The sequence below is a fragment of the Hipposideros armiger genome, unplaced genomic scaffold (genome assembly GCF_001890085.2).
Source record: "Hipposideros armiger isolate ML-2016 unplaced genomic scaffold, ASM189008v1 scaffold_466, whole genome shotgun sequence".
Taxonomy (NCBI): domain Eukaryota; kingdom Metazoa; phylum Chordata; class Mammalia; order Chiroptera; family Hipposideridae; genus Hipposideros; species Hipposideros armiger.
Window position 1 is genome coordinate 1,146,374 of NW_017731816.1, and position 24,811 is coordinate 1,171,184.

The window sequence follows — 24,811 nt, forward strand, 5'->3', positions numbered from 1 at the left end:
GAGAGAGAGAGAGAGAGAACCCAGGAGGTGGGCCTACGTGTGTGCTCCAAGGGGACAGGGTATGCCAGGAGCAGAGTAGCACGTGCTGGACACACACTGCCACCTGGCAAAGGAGGTTCCCAATCAACTGCACATTTCTCTGCTCAAAGAGCACAGGAAAAACCAGAGTAGCCCTCCCTTACATCATACATTTTGCCACATTTACTTTCTCTCTCTCTCCTCTTCTGCGTGTGTGCACATTTTCCCCTACTATTTGAGATGGCCAGCATCGTGGCAGTTCATTACAATTCTCCAAAACACAAGGACACCCTCCTATAGAATCACAACACACTGTCATACTCAAGAAATTTAACATTTATACAGAATGACTAATATCCATCTTGAAATCTCCCCTATTCTCTAAATAATATCCTTTATAGCTGTTAGACACAATTCAAGAAAGAGAGAAACAAATAATATCCTTTCTATCCTGGATTTCGTATCTATTCTCTTTGAAATATTTTTCTATCAACAATTTCACGCATGCCCCAAAGCAGAGAAAACAGCGCCAGGAGTCCTTATGAACCTATCGCCAGTTTCAACATACTTTGCTTTCCTTCCCTGCCGTCCTTTGCTTTTTTATCCCCCGCCCCCACCTCCCCCCCACATTACTCCTCTCCTTTACTTCTTAGAAACAGCCTACTGAGGTTTAACTGACATGCAACAAACTGCACATGTTGAAAGTGTACAATTTGGCCAGGTGACTCTGCGGCGGCTGAGCCTCAGTTTCCTCATCTCTAAATGGGAATCCTAATACATCCCCTCAGGCTGGACACCAGAAGAGGTGCTCTGTAATGTCATCGTGGCTGCAGAGTCCTCTCTTTCAGGAAGTGTCACTGAGCAACCCTCTTCCCCACCGAGCTTGTCAGGTCTCCGGAGGGTCACGTTCATCTGCAGTGTTGGACCACTGCCTGGCAGCCATTCCCCAGCGTTTCCCAAGGGTAAGGCCAGGGTAGACCACAGGCCGGGCCTCATATGTTCTGACCACTCTCCCTCCTCTGCCCTCCCCCAGAGATCTGACTGCCTCCATCCTGTGGTCAGGGGAGGCTGCAGGATGGGATGGAAGCAATGAATGGAGAATGAAGAAGGTTTCCTCCTGGGCCACCTGCCAGATGGGCACTGGCTCAAGCGTGGAAAAATGAAGCATGTGTGCTACACGGGTCTGGTTAATGGCGCTGTGCCAGACCTGTGCTGGGCACCCAGTGCTGACAGCCCTGGGTCCTGCTCCTCTGGCCCAGTGGGGAGACACACCCACCATTAGACAGCGACGGCCCACAGTGGTCAGGGCAGGGACTGGGGGGCACAGACAGAGGGGTCAGGATTGTGGGAGCTCAGAGGAGGTGCCTGGTCCAGACTAGGGGATACCAGGAAGGCTTCTAGGAGGATGACAGCAAAGAGCTGGGGCCTGAAGGAAGAAAAAATGAGCCGGAAGAATATGTTCATCGCTGTCGGGGATCACCACGAGTCCCGTTTTACAGATGAGGAAACGGAGGCTTGGAGAGGTAAAGTCGCTTGCCCAAGGTCACATGGGAAGGAAATGGCAGAGATTGACAGCTGTCCCTCATGATCTGTTTCCCCTTTCTCTGTAATAACAAATCCCAAATTTCAGCTGGGCACATGGTCTCATTTCCCAGCCTGCCCTGCAGCTAGGTGTGGCCATGTGACACTCTGGCCTGTGGAAGTAGGCGTAGGAGCACTGAGGCTTTGGGAAATGTCCTTAAAGGGAAGGCTGTGTCCTCCTCTCTGCTGCTGGTCAGAGCCAGATGTCATGGCCGGAACCCTAGTAGCCTCCCTGCGAGGGTAAGGAAACTGCACCCTCACGTGTTTCTGCAAGTGCTATACCAGCCCCAGGCGGCCCGTCCCAAGAATCTTTACCTGCGCAAAACCTTGTGTGTTTAAACCCTTGTTAATTTGGATTTTCTGCCATTTGCAGCCAAAGCAAATCTAAACACAATGTGGATTGCTACAATTTTGCCCTGTAATAATAATATAAAGTATAATCTGTTGAGGGCTCATTCTGTGCCTGATTGTGTTTTAGTGTTTCCTGTAATCCACACTGTGGCCCCAGGCTGCGGGCACAGTCACGCCCCTGGTTTGTAGACAAGGTAACTGGAGATCAGGGAGATGAAGACACTTGCCCAGGACTACACAGCGAGCAAGTGACAGGAAAAGATGTGAACCCTGCTCCCCAGATTCTGGAACCTGAGTGCGCCCCCCCTTCAAAGTTTCACAGCTCTCCATTAAACCTTCTAGAGCACAGAGAGGGTAGGAGCTGGCAGGGTTGGGTGGAGGGTGGCTACCTTCGTACGCCTTGGCTGCGTTTACCAGGCTGGACCACTCGAGGCCAGCAGCCGTGTCAGGCAGAGGCATCATCCCAGGGTCGAGGCGCCGCAGCGGCCGGTCCCGCCCATCAGCCAGCGAGAGCTCCGAAGCTGAGATGTTGGCTGGGTGGGGAGAGTGGAGATGGGGAAATAGGTGAGAATGACAATTTAAGAGAAACTAAGAAACTAATACATTATGTTATACTTTATAATTATGCAACATTATGTAATTGTTAAATTATATACAATTAAATATAAGTGCTATATTACTTGATCAATGCCAAGAAAACAGCTAGCAGGGTAAAGGTGGGTAGGAGTTTCAGATAGTTATGTGGGTACAATTTTATTTATTCATTTAATTTAAATTTTTTTTAAGGGCACAGCTCAAAGTGGCCCATGTGGGGATTGAACCGGCAACCTTGTCATTTAAGTACACGTTCTAACCAACTAAGCTACCCTGCTGCCCATGGGTACAATTTTAAACAGGGTGTTAGGGGAGGATGGCACTGCACAAAGCTCTGAAGAAGGAGATGGAATGAGCTGGGAGGTACTCCGGGGAAGAGCATTCTGGGCAGATGGAACAGCCAGTGCAAAATCCCCTGGGCAAGGGGGCCGGCCGAGTGGCTCAGTTGGTTAAGAGTTGGCTTAAGAGCACGAGCTCTGAGCAATAGGGCCACCAGTTTGATTCCCACATGGGCCAGTGACGCTGCGCCTGAACTGAGCTGTCGCTGAGCTGCCAACAGGTGGCAGGACGGCTCAGCTGGTGTAACAATAAGATTGCCTGTTCGATGCTGGGCTATGCCCACCCACAACTAAGTCTGAACTCAGCACCTTGAGCTTAGAGGCCATGAACTGCCGAAGGGGAAGCCAGATGGCGGCTGACGCTCTCCACAACAAAGACTGAAGAACAACTTGGCTGGTCCCCTTCCCCAATTCCCCAACACTGCGCCCCTCTCACAATTCCCCAACAAAATCTTAGGGAAAAAAAAAAATCCCCTAGGAAGGAATGTGCCTGTAGGTTTAGGGAAAATTAAGGCAGCACATGTGGCCGGCACAGAGGGAGGGAGAAGAGTGGGAGGTGAAGTCAGAAGTGACAGGGCTGGACTGCAGGGGCCTTGTGGGTTGCGATGAGGACTTTGTCTCTTCCTGTGAGACGGAGCCACAGGAGGGCTCTGAGCAGGGAGGGATGTGACCCGATGCAGTGTTCACAGGGTTCCCCTGGCTTTGTTCAGAAGACAGATGGTGGAGGGGGCACAGGGAGCAGGGAGGCAGTAAGGAGGCTGCTGCGATGGTCCAGGAGGGAGGTAAGGGTGGACGGGACCAAGTGGGCAGATCGTGTCTCTATTTTGTAGGTGGAACCAACAGTATATCCTGAGAGTGGATGTGGGTGTGAGACAGAAGGGTCCAGAATGATGTCAAAGTTTTGGAGCTGGCACTGAAATGGGAAAGACTGGGGGTGGGATCAGTTTCTGGTAGGCCTGAACTGTGAGATGCCTCAGATCCCCACAAGGAGCCAGTGGGTGGGGCACAGGAGTCTGGAGTGGAGGAGAGCGTGCCAGGCTACAGATGGAATTTGGGTCGTCACTGTCTGGGCAGTGTTGAGACGTGGCAGGGTCACCGTGGGCAGCAAAGGAGGCCCCTGAAGTCTCAGGGTGTTGGAAGTAACAGCACAAGCATTCTGCAAACAGCATTTGCTGCAACCAAGGAGTAAGTCCCACGGGCTGGGCCTCAGCTCACTGATGCCTCACAGCCCCTAAAGGGGAGGGGACAGAGGAGAACTGTGAGGCACAGAGAGGTTAGGTGATGCAGGCAGGAAGGGCAGGGCCTGGCTGAAGCAGGCTTGCTCTGTCTCCCCAAGCGTGTCATCTTGCTGGGCACTGTGCTGGGTGCTACGGGCACATCTAACAGCCTCACCTCCAATTAGCCAGGAGGAAGGTGCTGTTAGGAGCCCCATGTTGTGGAGGGGGACATCGAGGCTCAGAGTGAGAAGGTGCCTTGCCCACGGTCACCCTTGCTGGTGTCTGATGCTGACCCTGCTCTAAGCCCAACCCCACACGGCATTGCTGATTAGATGATGATCCCTGTTAATACTGTTTGAACCTTGGTCTCCAGTCCACTGGTACAAACCAGACTCAATGGATTAAAATGTCTGCTCAGGTGACAGAATACTAACAACAAAAATAATGACTAGCTACTGTTTTTTCAGCATTTACTACATATTAGGCATTATGCTAGCATTTTCCATATATTAACTTGATTCTCAGATTAATCCAATGAGGTGGGCTCTATTTTTTTCCCCATTTTACTATCAAAGAAACAGGCACAGAGACATTACATCTGTGAGTGGGGGACCTGGGTCCAGCTCTTGAGCCTAGTGGTGCTAGAAAGCACTTGTGGGACGAATGAACACTCAGGGGGATGACTGAGGGCAGGAAGATGCCGAGCCCTTGACCACCACGCTCTGCATCTCCAGCCTGCCAGCATCTCACTGCTGAGCTGAGTCGGGGCTGCAGAACAGCCGCCAAGGCCTAGCGAGAAAGCAGCGGGTGCTGCTTTGAGAGGCTCCTTGGCAAGGAGAGTCCTTCATTACTGAAGCCCGGGCCCAGGCCGACAGTATCTCTTCAGCCCCAACGTGGCTTGGAAAAGGCTCTTGAGTAGGCTTGGGAGAGGTGGAGAGGCCCAGGGATCCTGGCCATGCTGAGGGTAGATGAGACTCTCCTTCGCTCAGGGGGACAGGGAGTCAGATGGGCAAAGAGAGGTGTATGTGTGTGCTCTGAAACAGAGGGTCCTGGGTGGGGGTCACCACAGTGACTCAGGCCCTGCTCTTAGGGAGTCCCCAGTCCAGCGGGGGAGACAGTCTCCTTCCCACATAGTGACAGCCCAGAGTGAATGGGGCTGTGACTGGGAAACACAAGGCAGAGGGATCAGGGATGGGATGGGAGCAATCCAAGGGGCTGTGGGGACCCAGAGAAGGTGCTTGACTCAGCCTGGTGAGGGGAGGGAGGACTTCCTGGAGGAAGCAGCAGCACCTGAGTTCAGACTGAAAGGATGAGGCAGAGCTAGTCAGAAGCCTTGAAATCTGTCTTGTCTGTGTTCTCTGTGTACACCACCTGTGTGCGAGCCTCTCACCTTCTCCTTAGTTTGTGCTAAATGCCAACCATGTGCCAGGCCCTGCCTTAGGCACAGACAGGGCAGCAAGGATGAGAGGCAACACCGAGGGTAGCTTAGGGAAGCTGGAGGAATTCCCACTGAAACTCAGCCTCACTGGGAAAGGGCTGTTCTGTGATGTGCTCACCGCTGTGTGCCCGGTGCCTAGAGCAGGGCCTGGCTCATAGCACTGTGGAATGAAAGTAATGGAGGGTGGGCAGGTGCTCTGTGAGATGGGGGGATGACTCAGCCTGGGGCTTGGGGCAGATCTCCAGGCAAGTGCATGAACTGAACAAAGCCCTTAGGAGAGGCAGCAGTTACCAAGAACAGGGTAGGGGGAAGAGCATGATTGGCAGAGGGAACAGCCACGTGGAATGCCCTGAGGAGGGAGAGTCTGGTGGACTGGAAGATCTCACGGAGGGAACCATGAAGTGAAGGAGCTGAGGTGGGGCCCCAAAACGCCAGGGCAGCGGGGGGAGCCATGGGAGAATTTTAAGCTGGGAGACAGACCCTTTCAGAAAAGTCCCAGAGCCTCCTCTATCCCACCCAGTGTGTACAAGAGGCTTCATGCAGACAATACAGGACACAGCCCCAGCCGAAACCCTTGGAGCACACACGTCTCAGGAGTCTAGATTTGCCTGGATTTGAGAAAGCTGCGCTGTATATGATGTAACACATCCACAGAGGTCGGGCAGCACCCAGCATCTGCAATGAAGCAACAGATCCTTCCTACCAGGTGGGTAAAGAAGGGCCACAAAGAGCCTCACATCTGCTCGTGTCAGGTTGCACGGCCCAGGGAGCCTGGCCCCGCCTTCTGCATCACCTACAGTTTTAGAGCCTTTGGGGTGCAGAGAAGGGATCAGAGGGTGGGCCGAAGGCTTTCGGACGGGGGCTGTGTGCACAGTGCCCCTTCCATGGGGGATGCTCAGTAAATATTTGTTGGATAAATAAAGGGATAGGTGAGCCACACCCCTGCACCTCCCGCCCCGCCCCGCCCCAGAGAGCTGGCAGACCTGGGGAGGTCGAAAGGTAAGTCAATATTCAAGAGGCAATATGCTTGGTGCTGAAACAGGAAGGGGAGGGTGGGGGGGAGCAGCTGATGCAAACCCCCAATCCTCAGGGCCCTTGTGATGAGCCCCCTAGTCTGCACCTGGAGGGACTGACCCCCCATCTCTGGGGTAGATGACCTCAACCCTTGGGTGCTCCAGACTCCTAGGTGACCCTCAGGAGAGCCCCTGAGGCTTGGCCAACAATCCCTTGCGCCATGGGGTGATACTCAGTGCCCATCCACCAGGGTCCCTTGAAGTTCATGTGTACCCAAGTTCCCTTCCTCTGACACTGATGACCTCTAGCCTTGGACCTCCAGGTAATCTGCACTCAGTCCCCCCAGCACCCTGCTTTCCAATTCTGGGGTAACTCCCCTGCCAGCCCCCAGGTGCCCAGGCTCACATTTTTTCTCTGGGAAACCATTGCCAGTGGCAGGGTTGGTGCTGGGGCCGCCGCCGGGTGGGTGGGGGTGCTGGTGTTGGCGACGGGCGGGCAGCGTGCTGGAGGGGAAGGCGCAGGTGCTGGTGAAGAGCACGTCGCTGGGCAGGCCCGCCTCCAGGCTGGCAGGGTTGGCAAAGCTGGGCTCCCGCCGCCCACTGCACAGACTCTCGTCCGACAGCGTCCGCTGCAAGCTCTTCTGTGGCGACTGCTGCCGAGACAGGGGAGGGATGCGGGGTGCGGTCATGGCCTCGCCTGTGGTCACTGTTCTTAGAGGCTCCCTCCCATCCTGCACATCTGTGGTTCTTACCCACCCAGCATCCATTTCTGTCCCCTTTCTGGTCAAAGCATCCTGATTTTCCCCCAGGGACTCCTCCTGCAGCCCACCTGGTTCTGGAGGCCCAACTCTACCCTTCAGCCTCAGGAAAGGTTAGGGAAGGTGGTGTGACCCAAGCTGCAACCAGTGAGAGCCAGTCACTGCTGGGGACCACTGGGGACAGAGGGCCGTCTTCCTCCAGTGCTGTGGGCTGCAGGATAAAGCCCTGGAGAGACTGGGGCCACCTCAGTCCCCAAAGAGAGTACCTGCCCGAGAGCATGGCCAGTCAGGGGTAGGCGGGGACAAGAGGTGAAGGGGGATCAAGAAAGACTGCTGTTTTGGCCCCTGGGGACCCCGCCTCTACTCTTGGTCCACTCGGTTGAGTAGGTGGGGGCTGTTCCCACCCTGGGCTCCATGAGGACACAAGCGCCTATAAGAGTACCCTTTCCAGTCACGTGAGGCCCTCTAGTGTGGCATAATCCCCTGCGTGCCTGCCAAGCTGCTTTGCACTGTGCTTCTGTCCCTGACCAATGTGACGTCCTGACTGCTGGCCACGAAGCCACATACATCCAAACAGGGCTGGCAGGGGCTGAAGGCCAAGGCCCTGGCAGGAAGTGGCTGGAGGGACCGCAGGGAGGCCTGTCCTCCTCCTTCGCCCCCCATGCTGCCCACTACGTACTCCCACATCTCTCTCCTGGTCTGGCGCCAGGTTGTCCATGATGATGAGCTTCTTCAGGTCGTCCTCAATGGTGGACTTGTAGTTCTTCCGTGGGGAGCGGAGGTCGCGGAGGGATGCCCTCAACCGTGGCTGCCCGAAGACGTTTTTCGTATTGGTGTCCACCTGCCTGAAACGAGAGGGTCAGGGTCAGAGGGGCCTTGGGGTGGCTGGAGCTGCTTCTCAAAGCTGTCCTGACCTATGAAGGCCCGCCACTACTGGGCGAGTGACCGCAGCCTTCTATACCTCACCTGGCACAAGTGTGACAGAAGAGGGACCTTGTTTGTTTTCCATTCAACAAACTCCACAAATACTTCCTCAGAATCTACCCTGTGCCACGCCTGTGCCAGGCAGGGGTGCAGCAGTGAGCACGGAGCTGACCTTCAGCTGGGGAGCTGATGATGAGCAAATGAACACAAAGCGATCCCAGAATGTGAGGCAGAGAGAGCAGTTCTCAAGGATAAAAATAAAGCCAGGTAAAGGGACAGGGATGGCAGGGATGGAGGATGGCTTTTCAGAGGGGGTGACATCAGAGCAGGAGCTGGAGAGAGGTAGGTAGAAGCAAACAGCAAGTTTGGGCTGTGAGGCAGGACCCAGTGTGGTGAGTCTGCGCAGTGGAGGAGGCCCCAGGGAGAGTGGAGTGAGCGAGGGCAGAGTGATGGTGGGTGAGGTCTGGGAGGGTAACCGGGCAGACTGTGCGGGAGCTCATGTGCCACGGTGGGGACTCAGATGGCAGGTGGGGAGGCTCTGTGGTTCTGAGCTGGCGGGTGCTAGGTCCTGATACGCGTTTTAGAAGGAGCACTCTGGTTGCTGGACAGAAAAGTGGCCCTCTTGGAGGTGGGGACAAGAGTGGGAGCAGGATGACAGTGAGGAAACTCCTGCAGTTGGTCACATGAGAAATGAGGGTGGCCCAGACCGGGGCTTCCAGGCACAGAAGAGGGATAGGACCTCCCAGAGGGAGAAACCCCCAGAGGGACTGGTTCCTATGGGCAAGTGCTGGGCTACAGGCAGCAGACCTCTGGCATAGGTGCTCTAGGGGCTGTCATCAGATCTCCCTACCCTCGGTTTCCTTATCTGTCACATGGGGTAAGAGAGCTCACACATCATGAAGTGACTGGGGGTGGTGGCGGTCCAGAGACGAGGCACCTGCACCCTGGGCAGGGGGCTGGAGCCCCCTGACTCTACCTTCCCCACTTTTCTACTTGGCCTCCCATTCCAGAAGTTGGTCTGTGAGCCCGGGGCACTCTGATCACCAGTCTTTTCTGAAACAATCCTAAAGCTGACACCCCACTGCCTTCCGAAGACTCTGTGGTCTAAAAGCCACTGAGGCACAGCCTGGGTGGGGTTAAAAGCAGGAGACCTGGAGGTGAACGGGCCTGGGTTTGAGTCCTGGCTCTGCTTCTTCCTGCTGTGTGACCTTGGGCAAGTTCCGCCACCTCTGATCCTTGGTTTGCTGATCAGAAAAACATGCTGACCTAACAGCACTGTGGGATTTCCCACGAAGCACTTGTCCGGTACCTGACACGGAGTGGATGCTTGGGAAGTGAGGGCTGCTCTTGTAACAGTTTGCCCAAGGCTGACCAGCACCTGGAGCTGCACAACCCCCTCTCTGCTGCTTCCTTGCTTCCGCTGCCAGCTCCACAGGCCACCATCCCACTGCTCCCTGGCCCTCCTCCTGTCTTCTGATTCCAGCCTAGCCTTTGGGCTCAGGTCTTACTTCCCTGGTGGAAAATGGGTCCCTGACCTGAGGTGTTGCCACACTCAGGAGAGAAAATGCAACAGCTAACAGGAGCACAGCCCTCGCCGTGCAGCAGGCACCATCTACCATCCCAGGACCCCACGTACGCTAGCTGTTAGATCTGCACGGCAGCCCTCCCCAGGAGCCGCTGTTACTATCGCCCTCACTGTACAGACGGGAGACTGAGGCAGAGAGAGGTTAAAGTAACTATATAGCACTTGTCTAAAGCCACACGGCCTGTGAGTGGAAGAGGCAGGATTCCTGCCAAGGCCACCAGGCCGCAGAGCCTACAGGCGTGACTGCTGTGCTCAACTGCCATGTTTAAACCATAGAGATGACATGTAAAAAGACATACGACATGTGAAACATAATTACATTTGGTTAAAAATATACACTTTTATAAGTAGAAAATAAAAGTCTTGGAAAAATGATGAACAGTGATTACCTCTGGGAAGTGGGGTCATTAGAAGGTAGAAAAATGAACTTTTACTTTTCATCTAATACCTTTCTGAACTGTCTGAATTTACTTTACCATAATCATATGTTATAACAACAGTAAAAGCTTAAAAACTAGTTTTTAAAAAGCTGACACCTAGAATTCATCGTTTTGTAATTTGAGAAAGTAAAGAGAGTCTTTGAACGCTTGAAGGAATAAGATGTCTTGGGCTCCTGAGGGTTGTGAAGTCTACATTTTCTTTCTCATTTTCTCAGCTGCCAGCTCTGGGATTTTAACAAAGAAAGGAAGAGAGGGTGGCAAGTTTTTTTTTGTTTTGTTAGGTCATATTCCTTCCCAAATTAGAATTCCAGGTCTAGGGTAATTCTGGCTCCATTAAAGTGTTCTCTGGGCAAATGAAAAGCTTTAGATCCAAGAGCAAAACAGAAAGAAAAAAGACAGAAAGAGACTCACACACCCCAAAGCATAAAATGTTTCTCCATGGGAGCTGGAAGGGGACCTACCCATCCCCCTTCCCTTTAGACTTCACCATTTCCCAGAATCCCCTGCACGGGGGAGTGTGTGACTCAGTGCAAGGCATGCCACGTGCTATGCCCATCAACCCTGGAGAGGCAGCGGGCCGAGCCTTCAGTTTGTCTACTGAGAGACAGGGCCATTGTCCACAAGGCTCTCTTCTGGGAGGGGTGTAGAAAGACCTGCTGAAAACTTAAATACGTGTTCTCTCTCTGTCCTAGGAGTCCTACTTCTGGGAGGGCGTCCTTCAGAAAGGCCTCCACCAACCCACGTGCACCAGGTGCACGGTGCACGGGGACGCTTCATGGAGTCCTGTCTGTGGAGCAAATCAAACACAGGGGCAGCCAGCAGGGGAAAGGTGAGGCCCCACCAATATTATCTAGCTGTTAAAGAGGAGTGGAGTCGATCCACACGACACAGAAAGAGGTTCTCCCAGGCAGGTCATGGGAATAAAGAATGGTGCGTATAGTGTGAAATCATTTTTAGAAAACAAAACCCACACATAGCTTAGCTCCATATATTGAAGTTCACCAAACTCTCAGCTCCAAAACTGGATAAGGGGGGATTCACTTTCTAAAAACATTCCTGGCCACAGCCCACAAAGTCCCAAATAATCTGCCCTGCTCCCCCTACCCCCATCTCCTTCCACACAGGCCTCCCAACGTTCCTTAAACATACCAGGTATGTTCCGGCCTCAGGGCCTTTACACTGAGTGTTCTGTTTGCTTAGAGTAGCCTCCTAGCATTCCCCATGAATGGCAGTTTCTCATCCATCCAGCTTAGCTCAAGTGTCACCTCCTCTGAGAGGCCTCCCTGACCATTAAACCTTCTGGTGCTCCCTCCGTGCCTTAGTGCGTTCCATCCTGCAATCCTGTGCTATGTCTTTACCGCATTAACTCATGAGGATCTGTCATGTGTGCTGTGCATTTGCGGGCTCCTCGTCCCACCTCACCTGCAGCCTTCTGCATTGAGTCCAGGTGGGGAACAGGGCCTGCCACGCTACAGGCGTTAAATGTAGTTCTTAAATGTGTATCACACATGGAACCAACCTTCCAACCAACCAACCTCCCTACTTACCTTCTTCCTTCCTCCCTCCCTTCCTCTCTTCCTTTTACAACAAGTTTAAGTGACTTTTATAAAACAGAAAAAAGTATAGAGATACTTTGAAAAGTTAAGCCAAAAGAACTTGAGTATTCCTTCCATATTATTTGTATTCATTTGCTAAAATTTCCTTCCCAGCTCCCAGGACTGCCAACAGCATATTCCTAATTCTATAGTGGGAGAGTGGCTTGCCAGAAGAAATCATGCTAGAACTTTCTCAACCCTCAAATCTGCACCTGTCTCATCTACTGCAGGTTTCATGGCCTGATACGATTAGTGGCCTGTCACGATATATCTGAAGGGAAAAGGTATGACGAAATTCTGTTTGGAGAGTCAAATCGATCATTTTTGCTCTTAATTCTCTTTCTTCTGGAAGAATTAGTATTTTCTACATTGTAAATTCTAAGCTATAATGTAGAATGGAATTAATTCCAGGTTAAAAAAAAAACCACACGAAACTGGGCTTGTACAGCTCTAATCTTACTTCATTTTCTCAAGATATCTGGTCTCCATAACTGTCAAAACCTAATGACCTCTGAGGAAACATGGACTGCTCTCTGACCCTTAAAAAGAATGAGATCACCTTCTACTTGCAAATATGAAACTGTCACTAAGCTATCTGAAGAGAAAAGAGCAAGTGATGAAGGCAGAAGTGCAGAGACAGGAAGTGACCACAGTGATAAATAAAAGGGGTGGCGGCGAGGGAAGTGCACACACTCCCAAGTGCTAGGTCAAGTTTGGCAAATTTCTGGAAGGATGCAGAAAAAAGGGAACAATGGTTGCTTCTGGGGAGGAAAGCTGGATGGCTTGGGGCCAGGGAAGGGAGAGTCTGTTCTCACTGCAAACCTTTTATACTTTTTTTTTTTTTTTAAACCCTGTGCTTGTTTTATGTTTCAAAACAAAAATGAAGAAAACATTCAGAAGGATGCACCCTCTTCTCAAGGTTCTGACTGACAGCACTGGACAGAATCTCTAATTTGCCTACATTGTCTGAATTTGGATTTTGTCACGTTGTGGAACTAAACCACTTGTACATTAGAAAAGAAAAAGACAGATAAATGACAAAGAAGGCTCTACAGTTAGGACCCAGACAGCAGCAACTTCTTTTTCCTGTGACAGAGGGCCAGAAGTGGAAAGCAACCAAAGGCTCCAACTTGGCTGGGCCTGATCCCAGCTGACTTGGCGTTCTGGCCTCCAACTAGGGCGGCTCCCTCAGGGCCGGGTTAATTAAGCTAATTAGCACCACTGTCAGCCTGCCTGAGCTGAGGGTTCTGCCAGCGAGCTGGCGAGGACATTCATGGGTCTGTACCTCCTCAAGCGGCAGGTGAAGTTTCCTGGAAGGATGGCTGGGAGAGGCCCGCGGAAGTGGGGGGCAACCGTGCTATGGGGAGGGGATGTTGGGGAAAGGCATTCCCCTGCTCCTTCCGTGGCTGCACTGTGCTGGACCCAGGGGCCCTAAATCTGAGAAAGAAGGGTGCCCAAATGCCAGGTGTCAACCACCAGATGCCGGGCGCGACGACCCAGCCAATAATAGCTGTGCACTTCCCTATGACTTACCGAAGCCTCACGCCACCTCTGGCATACAGGTGCTCCTACCTTTGACTTTTAAGGCTGGGGAAACTGAGGCACAGAGTGTTGAGGACGCCCTGAACCCACATCAGCCTGATGCTCCGAGCCACCCTGAGATTCACGTATGAAGAAAGCAGAGCTCAGTGTGCACAGATCGTGGTACCAGCGGCTCCTGGTGATGTGGGCCCCTGGGGCCGGTGCGTCCCGTGTGGCTGCATTCACGCCACACAGAAACATACTACCATCACATCACTCTACAGGCAAGGGCACTGAGGAGCTGAGAGGTTCTGGCACTCGGTGACAGTGCAGCCAGATGTGAACTGAGGTAGTTTGACAGAGCTCACCTCCTGAGCACTCTCTCCCAGGCCCCAGGCTGCCCTTCACATACACTATTTCATCTCATCCCCTTCGTGGCCCTGCATGAGGCAGGGCTGCCCCTCTTCTAGATGAGGACGCTCGGGGCCTGGGCCCTTGGACATGACCCGGGGCTTAGCCCTCCTAACCACTCTCCACACGTCAGGCAACAACACAGGCTGTTTCCTAGGGCCTGCGGCACAGGGGTCAGCGGCCAGGGGCCTAAATACATGTATCTCACAACAACCGTATGTAGTGGGGCTGACCCTCCGAACACTCAGAGATAAGTGGTGTTAACGCGGCTGTTCCCTGGAAGAACAGACGCGTGTTCCTGGCTGTGTCAGCCTTGTGAGGAGTCTCAGGATGGCCAAGGGGCCACCAGCCTGCAAGGGCAGCGCTAACCCTTCAGTCAGGTAAGGACCAGCCTATTGGGGTGGAGGTACCCAGGATGGCTGAGGAGGCAGGGCTGAGAGCAGCTGGTTGTGTCTCTTACTCTGCGGGACTCCAGCCTAGAAGGCCACTGGCCCAGTCACCCCCTCACCTGCTAAGCCCTGTGCAGCTCAAACTCAGTGCTGGGGGGCCTCACATGGATTAATTCAGTAAGTCTTCACAAAAAACCCTGGAGGTAGGGATGACTGTGATCCCAGTTTAAAGAGAGGGGAACTGAGGGGTTTAGGAGGTCAGCAGCCAATGAGGGATTCCTGCCCTGATCCGACCCCCATGCTGTTCTGCCTCTCTAAAAGGTCGGGAGAGGGCAGGCTAAGGAATTAAGAGTCCTGGGACAAAGTGGTCAAAACAAGGCTGTCCGGCCACGTCCTGTGCAGAGTGGGGCCTGCAGCAGAAGGGCTGAGTGCGAGGGGCCATCTATGGCAGAATCTCTCAGTCCCCTCAGCATACAGATTCTCCGTCCTTCACTAGCTTGCTGCATCTTTTGCTCACCAAACAGAGCATATGCTCAAATATAGGGGAGAGCGCCAAATACAGGAGGAACTGTTCCCTCCGAGAAATCGATCCTCAGAAGACGCAAGCCCCTGCCTTGGGTGCGCGTCCTCCTTGAGCTTCTCACGACGAGATGCTCTGTTAGTTATCTTGCTGGGCATCAATCTTGGCTCTGCCACTTCTTAGCTAGGTGATCTGAGCTAGGTACTTCGAATCGTGCCTCAGTTTTCTCATCTGGAAATGGGGATAAGAATAGGATCCTTCTCGTGGGTTAGCCCAGCAGGATCAGTGGGGCCAGGTCTGTCCAGCCTGAGTGGAGCAGCGTGGCGGAAAGGCAGGGCTCCCTGCGTTGGCCGTGACCATTATCATTCCCCTGGAGGAAGCACAGCCTCAGTCATGCTGCTTGTAATGTGTTATAGGTCTCCAACCAGAATCAATGGAAAACGAGGCAAAGAAACGTAGTAGAATGGGTAATTACTCCTGGGGAGATGAGTTCATACTATTTGGTGACAAATATTGTGGGGACAAAAATTACAAAACCAACAATCATAATATTTGCAGTGATTAACCTTAACCAACTGAAGGAATCGGGCAAGTGACCTACCCAACCTGTAACTCAGTTTTTCTCATCTGGAAAATAGGATGCTACGTACCTACACTTCTCGGTTCTGTAGTGAGGATTAAACGAGTTAATGCAGGTAAAGGGCTTTCAACAACACTTGGCAGAGCAGGTATCAATAAACGTAGGTAAATAAACTATGCAAATGAGTTCTTATGCCTTGGGATAAAATTTCAGCAACAGCATCATACACAGATTTTAAAAAATGTATAATCTCAAATGATTTAGCTGGAAGGGATGATGCTATTTTCTGGAAAACTAGGTTAAGTGACTCAGAACTGTCTCTAACAACGACAAAGATACTATCTCCAAAATGCTCAGGCAGAGTTTGACTATAAACCGCTTTGTGAAGTGGGAGTACGTGGATAAGAGCAGTAATTCTAAATTAACATATGTCTTATGCATATGATTTTAAAAAAATACATCTATCAATATTATAAAATTCCATGAAACTTTGTGTCCCCAAATATTTTATGTACTTAGTTTACATATGTTTATATAAACATACATATATAAAAAGCCTTTCCAAGATCTTATTAAAAAAGGGGGTGGCTGCTTTGTGTAGGGCTGCCATACGTCCAGGTGCATTTTCTGAGCACCTACTATGTGCTGGGCCCTGGCTGGGGCTCAGGGTGTCTGTTCTCCCAGCACTTGGTCCAGCAGGCGCAACAAAGAGGAAGGAAGTCCTTAGCAAATGACCAGCTGACGTGCCCTGGGATGTCCGCCATGGAAGGGAAGAAGCATGGGATCACTGGGAGGGATGAGCCTGGATGCGGGTGAGGAGACCTCCGAGGATGGCATATCTGTGTTGACACCTGAGGGCTAGTGTTATGGGTTCCCGTGTAAAAGATATATTGAAGTCCCAACCCCAAGAATCTCAGACTGTGAACTTATTTGGAAATAGCATCTCTATAGAGGGAATCAAGGTAAAATGAAGCCACTAGGGTGGACCCTAATCCAGTATGATTAGTGTCCTTATAAAAAGGGGAAATGTGGACACAGAGACCTGCACACAGGGAGAATGCTACGTGGAGACGAAGGCAGAGACTGGGGTGATGTATTTGTAAGCCAAAAAGCCCCAGATTGCCAGCAAAGCAACAGAAGCTGGGCGAGAGGCTTGGAACAGATTCTCCTTCCCAGCCCCTAGGAGGAAGCGACCCTGCCTTCACCCTGATGTCAGGCTTCTAACCTCCAGGCCTGTGGGACAGTATGTCTCTGTCGTTGAGCCACCCAGTCTATGGTACTTTGTCTTGGCAGCCCTCGCATACCAATACAGGGGGTAGGAGTGAACCGGCTGGGGGAGGGGGTTACTTGGGCAGAGGGAACAGCACGCAGGGGGAGGGCGGCCAGAGCAGCTGCATCGTGGAGGAGTATAACACGGTCAGCAGGGCCTGGCCCTCTGGCCACCCTGAAAAGTGGGGGCCTCACAGGATCTTGTAGGGGTGCAGTGAGAATGAAACAAGGTGCATGGCTCATACAGTCATTGACGGAGCACCAGGCAGGCTACAAGTGTATCGTGACTAAGACAGTGGTACCTGCTTTCCCGTGGGGGAAACGGGCAGTAAAACAGAAAAATGTGACAGAATGATGATGCCAGGGGCTGTGGAAGGCTGAGAAGGCCCATCTGAGGAGGTGGCCATAGCCTGAGCCCCTCTGCCACCAGCCAGAAGATCTGGGGAAGAGTACTCCAGGCACTGGACAGCCCCTGCAAAGGCCCTGAGGTCGGCCTGTACTTGGCAAGTTTGAGGAGCAGCAAGCGTAGCTGGAGGGGAGTGAGTGAGGGGAGAATGAGCGGGGAGGAGGGGCAAGGGGGCAGACTGCGCTGGAGTTTGGGCAAAGCACATGATATACTGATGCTTGGTACAAAATATGTGCTCAGTAAACAAGAGCCTTTATCATTAATCCTGGGAGCAGGGAAGCCGCTGGAGGTTTTAATCAAGGGAACGGAGGATGAGAACCTGGTTTTCAGAGCGCCCTGGCTGGCGGCGAGGTGCGTGAACTGGATTCTCAGTGTGAGCTCAGCAGGCTCGCCTGCCTGCCACCATCTCCAGGGACCCTGCTTCTGTCTCCTGATAACTCTGTCCTCATGACCTCTGGGTCATGCACACATTTGAATGGCTCCATCCAGGTCAGGAAAGACGATGTAACAAACAGGATGGAGGAGGGCAGATTTGCTCACACCCAGCAGAAGAGCCTTAGACCAGGACTCATGCTCTGATCCAAGTTCAGCAGCTGTGACTCTGAGCCTCGGCAGCCTCATCTATAAAGTGGGTCCACCTCAGGGAGCTCTTGTGAGGATTTAGTGAATTAATTCACGTACAGAAGCTTAGACCCAAGATGGGCATACAGTGAGCAATTCATAAATGTTAGATACCATATTCGTTTACCTTAAAAAAACAAAACCCCTTTAACTGCATATTCCTCTCTCCTTTGCTTTACAATAAAACACCTCCAACGAGCTACCTACACAGCTGCCTCCAATTCTGCCTTATCCTTCTCTCTTGCACCCTCGAGTCACCTCCCTGAGGCTCAAACCAACACTCAAGTCTTTGACCACTCCGGGTCCATCACCCTTGGGCTCCCGGGACCCCACACGCCGCCAGGCTCCCCCTCACATGCTCTGAACCAGGTGGGGCCTCAGGCCCAGTCCTACACCTCCCCTCCAGCCTTGTGCTTTTATGCTGACAACACTCAAATTTCTCTCTTCAGCCTGGCCTCTCCCCGGAGCCCCAGACCCCTTGCCTGGCTGGCTCCTGGAGGTCTTCTGCACATCGGAAACACAACCCACCCAGGACTGAGTTCTGGACCTCTCCCACAAGCCTCTCCTCGCTCAGCCCCCTCTCAGCTCAAGGCAAATCTACCTTTCAGGCTACAAGACCTGCTATCATCTTCCACCTCGCCTCTCTCATACCACAGCCCATCTGCCCGCAAATCCTGTCTGCTCCCATTTCAGAGACTCTATCCCGACGCTGCCCCGCCTCCCTCCTTGGCCTCCACCCTGTTCTAGCCCCGTCGTCTCCTGCCTGGGACCATCACAGCAGGTCCTCCCTGGTCCCCCTGATCCTCACAGGTCCTGCCCCACATGCAGCCACAGGGACTCTGGGGACACCCAATTTAGATCATGTTCCTCATCTGCTCCACACCCTCCCATGGTGCCACCTCACTCACAGCAGATTCCAAGGCCCTTGCGGGTGGTCCTAAGACCCTCCACAATCAGCCCTCGGAGCCTCTCTAACCTCAAGTGCTCACACTGTTCCAGCCACACTGGCCTTCTTCCCACAGACCAGGCATGCTCCCGCCTCAGGAGCCTTTGCAATTGCTATTCCCTCTGCCTGGAATGTTCTTTATCCAGGTACCACATAGTGCTAGCCACCATTTGACCTACTGCAGGCTTTTCTTAGTTACCCTATTTGTTGTCTGTCTGCCCAAAATATCAGCTCCCCGAGGGTGGGGGGGTCTTTGTCCCCCTATTCACAGCTATGTTCACAGTGTGTACACTGGCAGAGAATCCTAATGAATGAATGAATGACTGAGGTGTCATCCTCTTCCCTGCCCTGAGATGCCCAGCTTGGCTCTGGCAGTGCCTCATTGGGTGTCCAGGCACTTACTTCTTTGGGTCAGTGAAGGGGAGCGGCCGTGGTGGGGGCTCGTCTGTTCTCTTCCACCCTGTTGGGTGCTTATTGCGCACGGGCTGCTTGGAGAAGAAGGACTTGGGGACGGAGGCGGAGAGCTGGAAGGGGCTGGACTGGGCCAGCTGTGAGGGCCGAGGAGTCTCTGTGCTGGCAGTCTTGTAAACCTGAGCGGGGTAGCCAGCCCTTGAGTTCATGTCACTGCAAGGTAAAAATGATAGAAATAATCAAATTCATCCCACATTTCACAAAACCGATTTGTTTAAATTTACTCTTGGGAAATAAAAAAATTTATTCACACAAGAGAGACACAAATACATTACTGCTGCGAAGAATTCTAAAGGTAAAGCTGCCTGCACAGCCCCCAAGCCCACCCTACGACTGCCCTTCTAGCACATTTGGTATCTCTTTAGGAATCTTAAAAAGTTACCCCTGTGGGTGGATGACCCCGGTGAGATTCCCTGTCTGCTGGGCACAACCTACACATCTGAAGGTGGGGGTCCCACCTGCCTGTCCCTAGAGGCAACCAAGGCTTACAGTTTGCTCTGTGTCTTCTTAACATTTTCCCATGAATTACAAATACACACATGTATACAATCAAAGAAATAGGACCTTTTTTCTGAGCGTTGGGTGGTGGGAGAAATGTTTTTATGTAACTGGGATTCTGTTAATACATTGTTCTGTTACCTGTGGGTTTTTTTTTTCTTAAACTTAAAATATACCTTTCCATGTAGCCTATTCATTAAAAAAAAAAAATTTAAGGCACCTAGTACACATCAGACAGTTTCAGCTGAACTTATCTAAAACCACAGCTCAATAACCCAAATGCTGAACTATTATGGAATTAATGAAACAAATGAACCTCATGCTGTTAACCAGGACCCAATTCTTACCCCACTGCTTACCCCACTGAGGCAAAACAACTTTTTAAAACTTTTAAATAAAATTCAAATTCCACTTCAAGAAATATTTAATGAGAAAAATTAATGCCCTTGGAGTATAAGTCAATAAATCCTTTTGGAAGGTCAATTTGGCAATATTAAAGGGCAGGACTTTTGACTATGGCCGAATGAGGAGATTGGCAAATCCTCTCCCCCCAAAACACAAAATTGACAAAAACTACCATTTTATCACTCTGGAAATTGACCAAGGGTACACAACACTCCAAGAATCATTTATGCTTAAAAACTGCTGAACGTCAGGTAAGAACACTGGAAATCTGTGGCATTTTGGCCTGGGGCTCCTCCTATCCTCCTGCCCTGCTCAATGAGCAAGGAAGTTCTGCCACAGTGGAACCTTGGGGGCAAAGTCAAGCATACCAACGTATGTACACCAAGAGTTGCAGTAGGAAAAGACAGAGAGGGACACAAAAAATATCTGAAAAAATAATGGCTGAAAATCCCCAAATTTGAAGAAAAACATTCATTTACACATCTAAGAAGCTCAATAAACCCCAAGGAGGTGAAACACAAAGACATTCACACCCAGAAATACAGCTGAAAGTCAAACAGTAAGATAAAATCTTGAAAGCATTAACAGAAAAAGGATTTGTCACATATAGAGCAACAACAATACAATGAAACAATGGAATGGAATGATATTTTCAAAGGAAAAAAACCTGCCAACCGAGAATTCTACATCCAGCAAAATTATCCTTTACAAATGAAGGCAAAACAAAGATGTTCCCAGATAAACAAAGACTGAGAAAATTCATTGCTAGCACATCTGCCTAGTAAATGATAAAAGTCCTCAGGTCAAAGGAAATGACTGCAGATGGTGACTTGAATCCACATGGGGAAATGAAGGGTCCAAGAGAGTAAATTTCTGAGTTAGAACACAAGACTATTAATTTATGTTTTCCTATTTCTTCTCCAACTTCCTTAAATACATAAGTTATATAAGGCAATAATACTACTATATTGCTGGGTTTATAACAGATATGACAAAATAGCACAAAGTAGGGAGAAGAGAATGGGGCTATATTGGAGAAAAGTCTGTTCTACTGCAAGTCAATTAGTATTAATCTGAATTACACTGATATAATGGACATTATAACAACTAAGAAAATAGTAAAAAATTAAGGGGAATCCAAACTGTATACTAAAAACATTTATTTAAAACAAAAGAAGGTAGTAAAGAACAGAGAAGCAAGAAAAATAGACATACAGAAAACCAAGAGCAAAATGGCAAATGTGAATCCAACCATGATCAATAATTTCATTAAATGTAACTGTTTAAACATCCCCATCAAAAGGCAGAGATAGACTAGATTTAAAAAAGCAAGCTCCGGCTATATATGCTTTTTGCAATTTAGCAATGTCTATTAACAGGGCCAAGGTTGTGCATTGGTGGGGGGATGTCCAGGGAGCCATGGAGAGTATAACACTGGCAACGGACTTTGTTTGGGGTAGTTAGGAGGGCTTCGCCAAGGAGGCAATGGCTTCTGAGCTGAGAACTGAAGATTGAATAGCACCAGTCTAACCTCTACCTCCCAGAAATCCATGCCACAGAAGGCTTGCACAAGCACATGTAGGCACGTACAAGGATGGTTACCACAGTGGTGTGTATAATCAAGTTGGACATGGCCTGCCTATCTTTTAATAGGGGATTAAATAGATCATTCCAAGCACACCCATATGATCAAAAACTACGCAGTGAGTGCAAAGAATGAGGTAGATTTCTGTTTGTGGATGAGGACAGATGTCTGAGCTACAGTAAGTGGAAACAAGGCATGGTGTCAAGCATGCCTCTGCTCTTTTTCTTTTTTAAATGTACATATACTTTGTGATTATTGGGCTTTTTTGGTTTTGTCTTTTTTTTTTTAAAGATTTTTATTGGGGAACTGGGGGGATGGGAACAGCGCTGGGGAATTGAGGGAAGGGGAACAGACAAGTTGCTGTCATTTTGCTCTTCAGTCTAGTTGTGGAGGACGTTGCTTCACTGGCCCAAGTTGGCACCATCATTACACTCTTCCTGGGCGAGGCAGATCAGTCGCTGGCTTCTGGATGGCTGCTCACGGCGGCTGCTGACCGCTCACACTGGCTGCTGGCTACACACGGTAGCCCATGGCAACCCACTGCCACAGGGGCTGCAGCCTACGCCGCCGCCGTTGCCAGCGACTCACGGCAGCCCAGCTCCAGGTTGAGCTGTTGTTCAGCATCTTAGCTGTGGAGGGCAGTGTCACTGGCCCTCATATGTGAAATCCGAACCGGGGCCCTCTGGCGTCCCAAGCCAGTTCTTAACCATTGCACCACTCGGCCGGTCCTGGTTTTGTCTTTTTTACAAAAAGGGATGCACAGTTTTTCCCCAACTGTGTGGGTCATGAAATCAATCTAACGGCTCTTGACCATTAAGGGAAGAAAGAAAAAAAAAAAGAAAGAAATAGACTAGTATAAGGACATCAGTAAACATGTGAGCTAAGGGTAAGTGGTTTTGTGACTCTTCATTAGGGCTGTCCATGCTGGGTTGTAATATAAAATACTTTTCCTGTTTTGGGGAATGGTAAAAAAGTCTGAAAGAACTGGGTTGCTATGTTTGGAGAAAAATCTCTGGGGGAGTGTACACTAACTGATTATCACTGGAGGTAGTAATGATGGGGGATGTGAATACAATAAGTCAAATGAGACCATGTAAATGGCACAGGGCAGAAAGGAAGTGCCACCTGACACCTCAGTCTCCCCTTGGAAGCAACCCTGGTCCACCCTTTCTTCTTTGAGCACCTGTGCAAACAAGCACATGCGTGTCAGAGGGAGTGCGTATCCTCCCCATTTTTCTTTGTAAATGGCAGCATATTGTAAGCTTGCTCTGAACCTGGCTTTTACCTTAAAAGTATGTTCTGGAGATCTCTCCATGTCAGTCCATACAAGCCCCTCCCTCCACTGGCTGCAGAGGGTTCACTCTATGAATATATCATAAATGATTCTACCCCTAACTTTTACTTTCTACAGCACATATTTCTCTACCATGTCATCAGGCATGTTCAACTTGTGTGAGCTGAAACACATGAAATGATTGAAGAAGAAGGGGGAAAAGGTGAATACCCTTTGTCTCTGTGTCTGGCAGCCAGCTCCATCCATTACCTCTTTTAAGATGGTTTGTTCCCTCTTCAGGCCCCGGGGCAGACACTGTGGGTGTCATCCTAATCCCCTCACCCTATAAGCGAAGGCTGAGTTTACTCATCCCTTGCTTGAAGAAGGCAACCTGTCACCCAGTCCAGGGACAAATTCTGATTAACTGATGGCACTTGTTTGGGATGGGTTTGGAGTGGTCCTGTGATCTATTTCTGAGTGAGATGTCAGGGTGTGTGTGTGTGTGTGTGTGTGTGTGTGGGGGGTCTGCTGGGGGACAGATCACTGCTAAAAAACAAATAAAAAACACTTGCAGAAAACATCACTACATCTTCCATTGGACACTGTGACTATCTGGGTGAGTGACAGTCACTTCGAGACTGTGAGGAGAGCCAGCCTGTAGGCGGATGGAGGCAGAAAAAAAAAAAAAAGTAAGAACCTGGGTCATCAAGTCAATAATTTACCCAATCCTGGGGGCCTCCCTAACTTGGGACTTCATGTTCTCTGAGCTAAGAGTTTTCCTCCAATTGAGTGGAGACTTTCTGTTACTTGTAGTCAAAGGCACTGCCGTAACTGTGCCTGCCTTCACCCTCTCGTATGCTGTGTATCTCAGTCCAGCCCTCTGAGACGGGTGTCGGTTCCCACACAGCTATGGACCAGGAGCCTCCCCAGTGGCCACTGCAGGGCGGAGTTCCTCATGCGCCTACCACTCCACAGGGTGAACATGCTTTCTTTCTGAAGCGCCAGGGTGGACAGGTGTCCTCCCTGGGCCTCAGCTTTGACCCGAACAATGATGCAGCACCGGGAGGGGGGGGGGATGAGAACATGGGTCATGGTGATCACCGGACCCAGGTTCCAATCCCAGCTCCAAATGACACATTGCAACCTTTGCTCGAGTCCCTTCCACTCAGTGAGCCTGTTTCCTCCTCTGAGAAATGAGGCAACGACAGCACCTGCCCCATGAGATCATATGTGCAAAGTGCTCTGCGCAGGCTGGGCTGGGGATGTGCTTCCCGAGCTGCAGTTATAAAGGGATGTGGTGTGTCCAGGGGCTAAAAGCCTGGGCTCTGGGTTCAGCCAGGACCAGGGTGGGGGCACCCGGAGAGGCTATGCATTTATCCGTGTTATATCTTAGGGGAGCACTGAAGATTTATTTTGTTGGAGTAAAAGGGTTACCAAAAAAATCTGGAAAACTACAGGCTGGATGGAGAAATTACACAGCTGCATGGGCACGTGGAGCACTCTGGTCTGGATGGGTGGCCTAGGGTGGGCGACAGGCACAAAGGGAGCTGTGCCCCCACCTGCAGGAGAAAGAGCAGTGGCGGAGCAGATGGTAGTGACAGTGTGACTGCACCGAGCCTGTGAGCACCGCCAGGCCCTGCACTTCATTTAGTCGCCCCAGCAACCCCATGAGGCAGGAACTACCACCATCCCCATGTTTCAAGTGGGGAAACTGAGGCCCAGAGAGATTAAATAACTTGCTCCAAATGACAAAGGTGGTATGAGATAGAGCCAGGATGCAAACCCAGGCAGTCTGGCTCAAGACACCCCGATTTGAACCACCAGGCCTGTATTCTCAATGACAACAGCAGGCACAATAAATACATCGAAGTAACAGAAGACCTAGCAGCAGCTGACATTTTTGGACCCACGTATGTCTCAGGCCCTGTGCTAAGTACTTTAATGCATGACGTTGGCTCATCCCCACTGCCTTAGACCACAGAGTCTATCATTACTGCCATTTTACAGATGAGGAAAGGGAGCCTGACAGAAACGAAGGAGCCTGACCGAGATCACTCGGTTAGT

The 24,811-nt window shown here is 50.8% G+C and overlaps 1 protein-coding gene across 5 annotated transcripts in view; it reads right to left on the reverse strand.

Moving 5' to 3' along the window:
- The window catches only part of SIPA1L3 (signal induced proliferation associated 1 like 3), a 242,337-nt gene that overhangs the window by 6,352 nt on the left and 211,174 nt on the right, over nucleotides 1-24,811 (reverse strand). For 4 of the 5 annotated variants that reach the window (XM_019666286.1, XM_019666282.1, XM_019666284.1 and 1 more), the window contains 4 exons: nucleotides 18,918-19,139; nucleotides 7,988-8,153; nucleotides 6,957-7,203; nucleotides 2,340-2,483 (listed from right to left, as the gene is read on the reverse strand). In XM_019666286.1, the coding sequence (XP_019521831.1) occupies nucleotides 2,340-2,483; nucleotides 6,957-7,203; nucleotides 7,988-8,153; nucleotides 18,918-19,139 (779 nt within the window). The remainder of the gene's footprint in view (nucleotides 1-2,339; nucleotides 2,484-6,956; nucleotides 7,204-7,987; nucleotides 8,154-18,917; nucleotides 19,140-24,811) is intronic. The other variant, XM_019666285.1, reaches the window with a different exon arrangement.